Here is an 11,980-nt window from a genome sequence, read left to right on the forward strand (position 1 = left end):
AAAGATAGTGATTTAAAAACAGTGTTTTTAAGCCAATGTGAGCAAAGCATATAAGTGCTTCTCCCATGTTTATTTTTTATTTCACTGTATATGCTTCCTAAACACACTGATTTGGAATATTTATTTACAGTAACTAAAAATGAACAATATATTTTGCGAGGGTTTTCATGGTTAAAGTCACCGACCCTGTATTTTACTCATTACTGCTTGTTAAAGTTCAGCCTGTTCCTGCAGCCACTTTTCTTTTTTAACAGTGCAGTAAAGTATTTCTTCCTGTTCCTATTATTTTTCAAGTCAAAAGTGTGTAAATGTAGCCTCCCACTGACTGTGTCATCATCCGACTTTTATCTGCACATCTGTCTGGAATTGTAGTGGTGGTTTGTCTGACTTCATTCAATAACACAGGCTGAGGCTCAGACATGTTCAGGTGAGGAAGAAAAAAAAACACCAATGACAAAATGTGCCTTTGTTTCCGAGGTGTTGTTTAAAAACTGAGTTTGTCAGGGTTTTGTCTCGTCTGGGTTTTAAAGACAGTTCAGTCGTAAAGCTGCTCAAACACCGATGAGACAGAGCGATTACAAGTCTGGAAAAGTTGGGTGGAGTTAGAACCCAATGAGGGTTTGGTAGGTTGCACTTTTCTTAATCTCTATAAACTCACAATGAGTCTTAAAGTGTTGTTTGAAGGTCGAAATCCTACAATGACTAAAAGTTTGCACCCAACAGCTGAGAGCAAAATTGCTAATCTGTAACCAGGAAAAAAAGCTCACTTAGTTCAACATGTAAAGATGTTTAATCATATAAAACGTGTCAGAAAAAAAGAGAAATCCTGACAAAGTTTCATAACTTAAAATGTCTTTATTCCCCTGAAGCCCACTACACAGACGTGGCACCGATCTCTCTCCCACAGTCAGGATTTTCATCAGTCATTGAATAAAAACTCTGATCCAGTGAATCACAATTCTTACATAAAGTCCTCTGCAGCACTGAATGTCTGTGACAGTCACATCAACTCCATGTATGAATGAATTTTCCTGTTCTTTTTTTTCCAGCTTTATTTTTACCCCCCTTTGCCCCCTTCAGCTAATGTTCCTTCTTTTGAAGGTCTTAATTTATACTTAAAAACCCTTTTATAACAACTTTAGTGCACATGGTGTTCACCAACAGTCATAAAGTGCCCCTTAGGGGAGTTTTATGACCACGATTGAACAGAAAGAAAAGGAAAATAAAATTGTAGCTCTCTGTCGCTGGCAGGAATCTGAAGCCGGCAGTGCTTTATGTTCTGAACCTTCGCTCCACGCCGTCTTCCTTAAACAAAAACCAGCTGAACCCGGTTTGTTGACGAGGTGAAGTCCTGTGTCAGGGTCATCCAGTGTTACCTGCTCTTTTTCCTCTCTGTGCTGGTCCCAGATTCTGCTGTGGATTTGACAAAGTCCTTAATGATCACCTCGTCCTCCCCCAGCCTCCTGACACACTGCCGCACAGCTTTGAGCACTTTGTGTAACCGGCGGTCCATGGCTTGGAGATGGGGTTCGGTCAGAATCGGCCACAATGGATCCCCCTGAAGAGACTCTCTCATCATGTCGCTGAGTCTGAACGCTGGTTGTGCCAGGAGCTGGAGTCGCAGCAGGGTGGAGCGCTTGATCCTGGCAAAGGGGAAAAAGTTTGACCATGTGTATGACTTATAGAGCGTATGATTCTGCTGCTCCAGAGTGAATTCTACTCACATGCAGCACTGAGTTAGAGGAGCCAGGATAGACATCACATCTTGGGCGTGTCTCCCAAACCTGAGCACATGATGTTTAAGACACGTGATTATTACTGTGTATGACTTCAGCAATGAGTCAAAGCTAATTCTTCTCACCCTCTGGCATTGTCCAAGTGCAAAAGGAATCCTTCGTCTCCAAACTTGGTGAATATCTCATAGTGGTGTCTGTCCATGTTTCCTGTGATTGAGACACAAACGTTACTAAACCTGTGTGTGTATGAACCTGTATCTGTACAAGGACTTGAACCAAATACCTGTCAGGAAGTCAAAGATGGACATGTCGATGATGTTGAGCAGCCTGTTGCCGGAGTTGTATGGATACATCTGTTTCACACTGTCACAGTAGAAAGGATTCACTTCCCACCTTTTAAATACAGTAAACAGAAGTTTTTATTTATTGCATGAGTCTGATTGTGAGGTTTGACTGATTAATGCCACAAACAGGAAGGGGTCTCAGTCTGTCTGGTATAAAGTGACCAAACAGTTTTGTTAAATATAGCAAACAGAAAAGAAGTGCACAAATAGAAAAACAAAAATCAGCCTACAAAGAGAAAAACATCCTCTCCTATTTGGCAATGTTGAGTATCTACTCTTTCATTTCACTTTATTCTGTGGATACATGAAGTTGTAATTTCTTGGAGGACCACCAAGTGTCTCCAACCACATTTGGTTTGTCTCTGAGTGATACACATATACACTTGTTTATTTGAAAGTCAATACCAGAAATATATATATATATATATATAAAAAAAAAAAAATATATATATATATATATATACATTTATCATTTTAAAACAATGGTGGTTTTATTTTGAAAAGCGACAGGAAAAAGGAGCTTGGGTTTCAAAATAAAACAAAAGTATATTTTTCTTTTGCTATCGGCACGCTCGAGTGCGCACCATGGAACAGGACGGTTTCGAAAAAAAGGTTATTAACTTCGTTTTATCTAATGTTGAGCATCTGTAGACCATAAAATAAATTCACACATTTTAACAATATTTTCTTCAAAGGTGGATGAAGTTCTTACTCTTCTCGTCCGGTGAAGCTGTAGGAGCGTATCCAGGGGTTTGGGATGGAGATACGGGGCGCTATGGTGAGTCCGGGCAGGTATGCAGACAGAGAACCTTCCAGAAGATCAGGAGTACCACACACCGCGTATTCAGTCTTACACACATACAGGCACTTGGCAAAGAAACATGTGTTGTTGGCTGTTTTTGTGAAGAAAAGAAGAAGAATTGAAGTTTTTAAGACGCCATATTTCGACATTTGAGGGGAAAAAATGAAAATGAACTAAACTGAGTACAAAATAAAATAAAATACGATTTAGGTAAAATGGTTTCCATATAGCAAAATAGCTAAGTTAGTGAAACTTGGCCTAACTTCTTAAAAACTTGGCCAAATGTATAGAATCAATGAAAGGGTTGAACTTATGATTATGATAACCTATCATATGCTAAAGGCTGCGCAAAGACCTGAAGGATATCTAAATAATTATGTAGATGATTAAAAGTTAGATAACAATGCCAGTGGAAGCTAAGGCTACTTTAGCTGGCCCTGCGCTAGCGGTGGTATTTCAGCCATATTTTTATATTTGTATATCAGTATATTGTTAGTATGTTAGTTGAAAAAAAGTTGAATCCAACTCACTGGACACTGTTTTCACACAACACAAACAAACAGTTCTCAGTTCTCATTCTGTGTGTTTTCCTACTGTTTCCAGGTTGTACCTGGTGAGGTGAAGAAAACAGCTCGTAGATCTTCGGTGTGTGTGACCTCCAGCACTTCACCTGTGATGTTCACCAATCTCCCAGCTACAGGTGGAACTCTGCGGAAGTCCAGGATCCTAACAAACCCCCCCCCCCACAAAATATTCAAAAACGGTAAGAAGGAAAACAGCCTCCTTCACCTCCTCCTTTTGTAGCTCCTACATTTACAAAACAGAATCAGAGGAGATACTGTAGTTTGCAACAGTTAAATACCTGGTGCTTCAAAACATTATTGCAGCTTCTTGTGCTCCATAGTACTTCTTAGTAATTACTTCCTAAAATACCTCTTCCTTAAGTCCAAGATTCAATCTAAATCTGAAATAATGATCAGAGGAAACATTTTTTATCTCAAATGCAGTAAATTAAAAAAACTAGCCTAAGAATAGCTATAAATACCAGCTAAATAGTTAGTGGTTAGCCAGAATGTTAGCCAACTTGGTTAGAGTTTTCATGTTAGCAGAACAAATAAATATTTCCAAGGAGCAGTGAAAGACGCGGCACGACTGGTGAGAAACTGCTGCTAATGCTTCCTCCTAACGTCCAATAGATGTTTGTATGTGATGAGGTCATGGTGGAGCCACCAGTAAAATTACAGTGATTGACAGGTTGGTGTTTCAGCTCCTGTTGTTTCCCAGTCTGTGGTGACATGACAACGGTCTGCTTTAATGACACTGTCTGCAGATAAGACTGAATCACTTCACCTCACAATTACACACTGAAAAAGTGTGTGTGTGTGTGTGTGTGTGTATGTGTGTCCCAGACTGCGGTTTACACCCATCAGGCGATGGAGAAATTGCAGGTTGGATAAACGTGATTCACTTATTGTGATGGATGTCTGGTTGTCAGGTGTCGACACCGGGATGAATATATGAGTCAGACGGTTGTTTGTGTCTAGAAACCAGTACAACCTGAAGATCAAAAAATATCTATTTCTTTTCTTTCTTTCTCTTGATGTTTGTTTCTATGTTTGTTTCTTTGTTTTGTTCTTTCTCGTTCCACTCTTCTCATGGTTACTCTTTTACACCACCATCTAGGTTTGATGAAACCTCATATTGGTCACCACGATCTATTTCTCATGACTCACAGACGCCTACTCATTACCACTGTCAATGGTGCTGCACTCTGGACTTCTAAAGTCAAAGACAAGCACTGTCCTTTTTTGCTTTCAGCTCTTTCTGCCAATTGTGTTTGGTTCAAGCCTTTTTAAACTAAAATCCACAGATGTAATCATAATAACATGGAACGTATGAATTGAAAAATATCAGTAGGGCGCCACCTGTCCAGGTGAAAGGCTGCAATCTCTGCGTTGTGCCTCTGAAAGTCCACAAAGTAGAAGAAGTCCTCTGGAGTCTCCTCGTGTCTCTGTTGCCTGACACACACACACACACACACACACAGTGTAAAACAGTGTAAAATCAGTAATTCAAACTGTTGTTTTCTAGTTTGGACTGAAGTAAATAATATGACACATAAGAAATGAGAAATAATATACTGTAAAATAATTTTACATTTTTATTAACTAATTTTATTCACTGCATATTTTATATATTCATCAAACAAATTAAACCTTGAACAGACTTTTCTGGCTTACATATGGTATCCAAAATGTGGGCCAAATTTTAACCAAACTTGAATTCTCCTGATACCATTTACCATATTTGGTGTCCAAAATTGGGCCAGATCACAGAAACACAACTCATCTAACCCTAAAACTGTCACTGTTTCGGCCCCTGTTTTGACCTGTCGCTATAGTCCAACCCACCGATGTCATCCACAACGTTGGCCGTAATTTGATATGGACGTTTAATACATTTTGTGCATATGAGACAGAGGACCAGACAAACTTGTCTGAGTTTGTCTAATTTGACAAAGATGTGGCCCACATATTTAGGATATAATGTGGGCCGCTTAATTCCCATGATTCAGACCAGACAGAAGACTCACTTCTCACCTCATTGGCTTAAACATGGCCTTAGCATAGTTGGTCATCTTCAGAGCCAGTTTCAGGTGATGACCACTAGGTTTCACCACTGAAACAAAGACATCAAATCATTCATTGTAAAATGTTTGGGGGAAAAAAAATTAAACGATAGAAGCAATCTACCAAATAAAACAACAACTGCCTGTCAATTCACCAAGTGTGGTGTCAATAAAGTCCTACACCAGTTTCTAATCACTTTCACTTGTATCTCCTCTCATTCTCAGTTCACTGTGTCGGCATCACTTCCTTCACTTCTGGATTTTGTCCTTTCAATAAATTGTAAGTATTTTTTCCTTACATGTTTTAACTTCACTTTCACTTACAAACTATGTCAGTAACTGGTGCATGACTTCATTCACCTTCATTGTTAAGCTTGAGGAAGAAATGTACATTTGTCATTAGCTTGATGTCAGTATTGCTACAAACTACCTTCCTGTTCCACAAGGTATTTAAATAACTGGTTGTACCACATAAAATACGTATTTCAATCGTAGGTACTTTGATTTTACTGATGGTTTAAACAACAACAGAAAAGTAAAACTCAGGAATGTGCAAAAAGACATGCCAAACGTCAAAGACAAATGTCTCAACTGAAATGTGGAGCCAAATGAAAAACAAGCAGAAAAAAATTCTACCTTATGACAAAGACAACAGTGTGGGTTTGTGTACAACTGTGAAACCACTGTACCTTGGCTGCAGTCACACGCTCCTTTAAGGGCTTTTTCATCCTGAGTGTAATCTGTTAACATAATTTAAATCTCGTTATTTAGTCAGTTTAACAGAAGAACAGTTGTAGCAGAAGATTCTGCTTCGATTCTCAGGAGCATCGCTGAAGTCGGCTTTGTCTGTGTTTTTATTTTCATGGCTCATATTCAAGGTGAACAAAATAACTTTTCAGGCTGTTTGGTTCATTTAAAGAACAATTCAACTTTTCCCATGACTTTAAACTATTTCTTTTGCCTACTTACCTGCATTCTTTGTATTACAAAGTATTATTAACTCAGAATTATTACCTTTGTCAGACCTGAATCAATTTTCTACTCAATTTTCTAATTTTAATTCTTTTTTGTCATATTTTTGTCCATTTTTTTTTTCACTTTTGTCCGAAAGTGAAAAAAGTTGCCTCTGTGGTTCAGTCAGTTAGCACATCCATCTGTTAACCTAGACATTGCTGGTTGGAGCCCACATAATTGTTGTTGGTTTTTGTTTTGCAACACAATAATCTGCTGCTGCTGTTGTGTAGACAAAAACCTGCTGGAATAATATTTGTTTAGTGGCAAAACTTCCGAGCCGCGCAGTCGTGCATCTCACCTGCGTTGGCTATAGTCATCCTCTGCATGTCCCTGAGCAGCTGTGGGACGGCCGGGTCATCCCTGGAGTACAGGGCGTATCGGTTTATACCCAGGTGGAACCTCAGCCAGCTGGCTTTGGGGTCAAGCGTCATCTTGTGTTGGATGAGAGTGATGTTGGAGAGAGCGACTGCTGCCTCGCTGTACAGTTTCATGTGCCTGGAAAGTCACACAAAAGGGAGCAGGGAGCAAGAAAAAGAAAGTGTCAGAAACTGAGTCCAAACCACTGTCCACTGTCAAACTGTTTTCGTGGCCGAGATTTTATTTTGGAACAGAGTAGAGAGTGTTGTCGTCTGCTTTTCTCTGCACCAGAGCTCTGCTCCATAACTGGTTTTATATCACTGTTTTTGACCTTTTTAAATGTTATAGTAAATTTGTATCATCATTTTGATATGTTTTTTTACGAACATCATATCTTTCTCATTTCCAAAAGAATTACGCCCAGAATTCCTTTTTTTTTGAAGAAGGCCCTTGTAAAATCTGTTTTTTCAGCTGATGGTGACACAGAGGCGGCTGCTCCATCGCAGTCTCTAAGTTTGTTTGACTAAGATGAATATTAACTAGTTTATACTACAAAGCACCAACATGACACATTTCAGGTTGAATGCTTGGAACCAGTATTGTATCACTAACTCCTGTGTGCAGTGGTTGAAAATTGCTGATTTCTTTTATTGGCTTTGTTGAAGGAAAAAAGTTTACAGGGCTAAAAAATAGTAATTTTCCAGCCACAAAAAAACTTTTAATATAAAACCGGTGGCGAAAAAGTGTCTTGGTCTCATCAGCCTCTAGTTAAGGTTAGAAAACAGGTTGGGTGACATGCTGCTCCAGTTCACTGATGCTCAGATTCTTTATTTCTGAGCCTTATATCCATCTTTACAGCTGCATGTTTTGGTCCAGCATCTGTGACAGATGACCATTCTACTCAGTGCAGCTGCCCCGCTGATGTGGTACCGCTCAGACCACAGACTTGTTTGTTTTGCTCTCAGTTTATACTCCCTCCGACATTAAGTATAGCAATGAGGAAAAGAGAGAAGCAGGCTGTGGAAGTTTGAGATTGTGTAACTCCTGCATTTACAGATGCACCAAAACAGAACCAGTGGAGATGGTTTGGATCAGTTAAATACCTGGTGCTCCGAAAATTTATACTTTCTTATTATTTGTATGATTACAACTTACAGCATTGTTTGTCATCTTTTGCTCATTTTATTCACCAGTCAGAATATTCAAACTTCCTGCTCCAAAAGTGTGAGAAGAGAAGATTCTGTTGTGATTTCCCTCCCACGTCATTGGACCTGCACTCTTGTCCTCATGCGTGTCCAGCAAAACCATCCCGTACTTCCTTCTTTCCTATCTTTCTGATAGAGTACTACATTTCCTCTTTTGGCAGCCTATTAACATCACAGTGCAGCTTCTTGTGCTCGATAGTATTTTCTAGTAATTACTTCCTAAAATACTCCTTCCTTAAGGAATGCTTTTCCATCTTTTTCCTTTAGCATCCTAACCTGCTGCACCTTCTTCTCACCTCAGTTTCTCTGCTTTCCTAAATGGTACAAATCTATCAACTAAGACACAAAAAATCATACATTTGTGTCAATTAAATCTGGGATTTTTTTTTCCAACTTCAGTTTTGTACAGGTGTATTTTCACCTTAGCCTTTCTGCAGTGTGTTTGCTGTGCTGTCGAAATGTTCTGCCAGATACTGCAAATTTTAAACAGGGCCTTGGGGCTATTGATTGTTTCACAGCAGAGAAAAAAAATGTGCTGCTCATATTTTGTCTGTGAATCCAGAAGAGACGCCCAAAGTCTCTGTTTCTCCGAGGCAGTGCAGTGGATGGACAGGCAGAGTCACAGGGCGTTCTCATGAGATGCAGTTTAGAACAAGTGTGTCCAAAGTCTGGCCTGCAGTGCCATCATAGCACATGGCAGGATTTATTTATTTATTTATTAATTTTTTTATCATTTGTAAACTTAAGATACTGTATGTGGACAAACTTTTACTTTTTTGATCATATTTTAGCATTAATTACACCTCATGAATCACTTTTTAATGACCTGCCCTTGTTGGTTAAATAGTTTGTGTTTTTCTTTTGTACAATATGAAAAGAAATACATTTAGAAAAAAACTCAACTCTGCTATATCCACGGTCTTCAAAATCCCTGCTTAGTTTAATGTGTCGACTGCAGGCGTCGCAGCCATTTACAGTGACATGTTTGTCAGGGTTTTGTACCATCGGCCCACTCAATGCTGGACTTGTTTTTATGACTCACAGAATCGTCTGTTGTCCCTCACTGTGTTCTGCCTGTGGGTAAACATCTGTTATCATGGACCCAGTCTGTGTTTGTCTGTGTGTGTGTGTGTGTGTGTGTGTGTGTGTGTGCAGCAGGTTTGACCATCATGTCACTGACTCTGCCCCTCAGACCACAGTCGAGTCTCAGCGTGTGCTTTCACAGAACTATTTCTTCAGCCTGTCTTTCACAATAAAGTGAAGCAACACCAGTTCAGCCAGCGTTGAAGTCAGGCGTGCATAAACAACAGCACTACAGCCGGGATTTGTTGAAAAGATTTGGGCTTTTCTGTCTTTTAAATTGATGTTACAAAAAACAAAGTTTTGCTGTAGTCATTGCAATTTTTATATCGGCCAAAAATGCCTAAAAATAGACAGCTGAAAACCCCCGAGCTCTGCCGAAGAGTAAATAATATAAGCCAAAGGATAAATAAGAGGTGGGAAAAAAAAATAAGTGGTAGTTGGTCAACATGTCTGAATGATAAGTCATTCTGTAGAGAGGAGGCCAAAAATATCAGAAATTATTCCTAAATATAGTTAAGTAGTGAAAAGAAAAATATTCAATCTCCTCGCACCCACCTCCAATTTGGAGACAACTGGTATGGGAAAAGAGGAAGTAGGCAGAGAGGGTTACTGCAGATCTTTGTGGGAAATATAGCCACAAAACTGTACAGGGAGTAAACAAAAGTTTCCCCGAAAGTATCTAAAAAGTTAAAAAACAAAATATCATATAAATAGTTAGCCATGCAATAGTCCAAAAACATTTAGAAATGCTAATAAATCGCTCATGATTAAAAGTGAAATGAAATGTCTCTGGAACATATTTTGCTGAGGTAAAATCAGCCTCAGGTTGAAACTGAACCCTGACAGTGAAAACATGACTTTTGTCAACTGAGCCCAGGCTGAACTTTTCCACATAAAACTCCCAGGAAAGTCTTGAGCACGGACTGACCTTTCCCACCGGGTCACCTTCTTCTTAACATACTCTGACAGCTGCTCCTCCTGCAGCAGCTTCTCCTCTGGACCCACAGCAGGAGTCTGGATGTTGTAGAGCGGGTGAGAGAAAAGCTTCTCCAGCTTCGATCCTCCATCTTTGGTCTCTCTGCGGGTCAGCCCAACCAGCTGAGGTGACACTGAGGTCCAGTTCAACCCTGGAGGAGTAGCGTCTCTGCTCAGATTGTTGGAACCACAAGAGCAGAGGGGCTCCGACCTTCGTCTGATGTTCCTCAGCTTCGGCAGAAGGATGAAGTAGAGGTCGGCGGAGAGGATGGCAGTGAGGGTCGTGGCCAAGAGGAGACGATCTCTCCTCATCTTTACAACAGACACAGTGGAGTAACAGAAGCTGGAGAGAGATCTACAGAAGGTCCTGACACTGTGTGTGAGACATCACTGCCTCCACGCACACACACGCACACACACAGAGCAATGCAGAGCAGAGAGAGAGAGAGAGGAAAGCAGCAGCCAGATGTTCTTCCAAGTCCTGCTCCACTCTCTCTGAGTGTTTCACGACTGCTCATGTCACACTCACTTCTGCACCTCCTCCTCTTTCTCTTCCTCCTCCTCTTCTTCCTCTTCCTCCTTTTCTGGCAGCAGCTGAAAAAAAAGGCGAGTCAAGATGGAGTGTGTGCGTACCAGTGAGTGAGAGTTTGGCTGCTCCAGGGGCTGCGAGAGCACCAGAGGGCGAGAGAGGATGTCGTTGTGTTTCAGAAGGGCAGAGAGAGAGATCATACACACACACACGGTGTGTGTGTGTGTGTATGATATGAGGGCAGAGTGAGAAAAGGGGTGGGTGTGTCAGTGCAGGTATGTGTGTAAACTTCAAAAGACAGATTATCAGAATGACTGTGTGCAGTCAGGCTGCAGAAACACACACATTCAGGGTCATCATTGCACACACATTTTGGCTGCGTGTGTGTGAGAGAGACTGTGTGTGTGTGTCCGTGACATGAGTCAGAGGCGGAGCTTTGTTCTTATCACAGCTCATCTGAATGAGACAGTTCTGTCTGTCCTGATGTTTTGTTTTTGACTCTGATCTTTCTCCAGTGTTTCCACCCATTTTCCTTTTTTCATGGAAGTTTACATATACTCACATTGATGACACACTTCCTGTCTACCTGTTTTCTTGAAGCTCTCTGAGAAATAGCTGCAACAAACCTCCAGAAATGTCCAGAAGCAGGATTTCAGTCTTGAGCTTCTTCACAGTCACTGGTCACTGTTATCTGAGTCTCCTCTTCATGTTCAAGCAGACGTGTTATGACAGAGGTCTGGACTGCAGGCCGACCAGTTACACAAACACTATTGTGACGGTTTTTACTGCAGAATACTTTCCATTCATTTGCAGCAGTCGAAGCTCATTAAAAGTCTTGTTAGACATTTTTCACTCAGGTGTGGCAAAGTTTCCCACTAGGTAGTCTTCAAAAGCCTTCATCACATGAATTTATGACAATGCCTTTCATGTCTTTCGCCCGTCTGTCAATGTGTTCTGCCTCTCCACCACAGACCTCTACTATGTCTACCTCCCTCCAGGCAGAAATTCCCATCTGCACTTTCCTCACAAAGGAATTCTGCACTCGTACTGTATCTGTGTTGTGCTGACCTACAATGACAGGAAAAAAAGCAGTGCTAAAAAAGAAAAACACCAGAAGTCTTGCACAACCTGTAGAAGAACAACACTTTCTCCTGTTTACAGACAGATCTGTGGCTAGTCTTCATTATAACGTTGGCATAACATGGCGTCTTCTCACGGCGACTTGTTGGATATTGTTGCCGCTGTAATCTGTTTATCTGTTTATCAGATTTCTCTTTTTTTCCTACCTACTAACCATGTTGCTATT

At 40.5% G+C, this 11,980-nt stretch overlaps 1 protein-coding gene across 1 annotated transcript; it reads right to left on the reverse strand.

Moving 5' to 3' along the window:
- Positions 1-835: 835 nt before the first annotated feature.
- Positions 836-10,838, reverse strand: fam20a (FAM20A golgi associated secretory pathway pseudokinase). Its single transcript, XM_008315131.3, has 11 exons — positions 10,099-10,838; positions 6,824-7,020; positions 6,201-6,251; positions 5,483-5,561; positions 4,808-4,900; positions 3,493-3,608; positions 2,793-2,973; positions 2,020-2,129; positions 1,862-1,943; positions 1,725-1,784; positions 836-1,643 (listed from the first exon to the last, which is right to left on the reverse strand). The coding sequence occupies exons 1-11, from the start codon at positions 10,455-10,457 to the stop codon at positions 1,373-1,375; spliced, it is 1,599 nt and encodes a 532-aa protein (XP_008313353.1). The 5' UTR covers positions 10,458-10,838; the 3' UTR covers positions 836-1,372.
- Between the last annotated feature and the right edge of the window lie 1,142 nt (positions 10,839-11,980).

The sequence above is a fragment of the Cynoglossus semilaevis genome, chromosome 8 (assembly GCF_000523025.1).
Source record: "Cynoglossus semilaevis isolate Cse_v1.0 chromosome 8, Cse_v1.0, whole genome shotgun sequence".
Lineage (NCBI taxonomy): Eukaryota > Metazoa > Chordata > Actinopteri > Pleuronectiformes > Cynoglossidae > Cynoglossus > Cynoglossus semilaevis.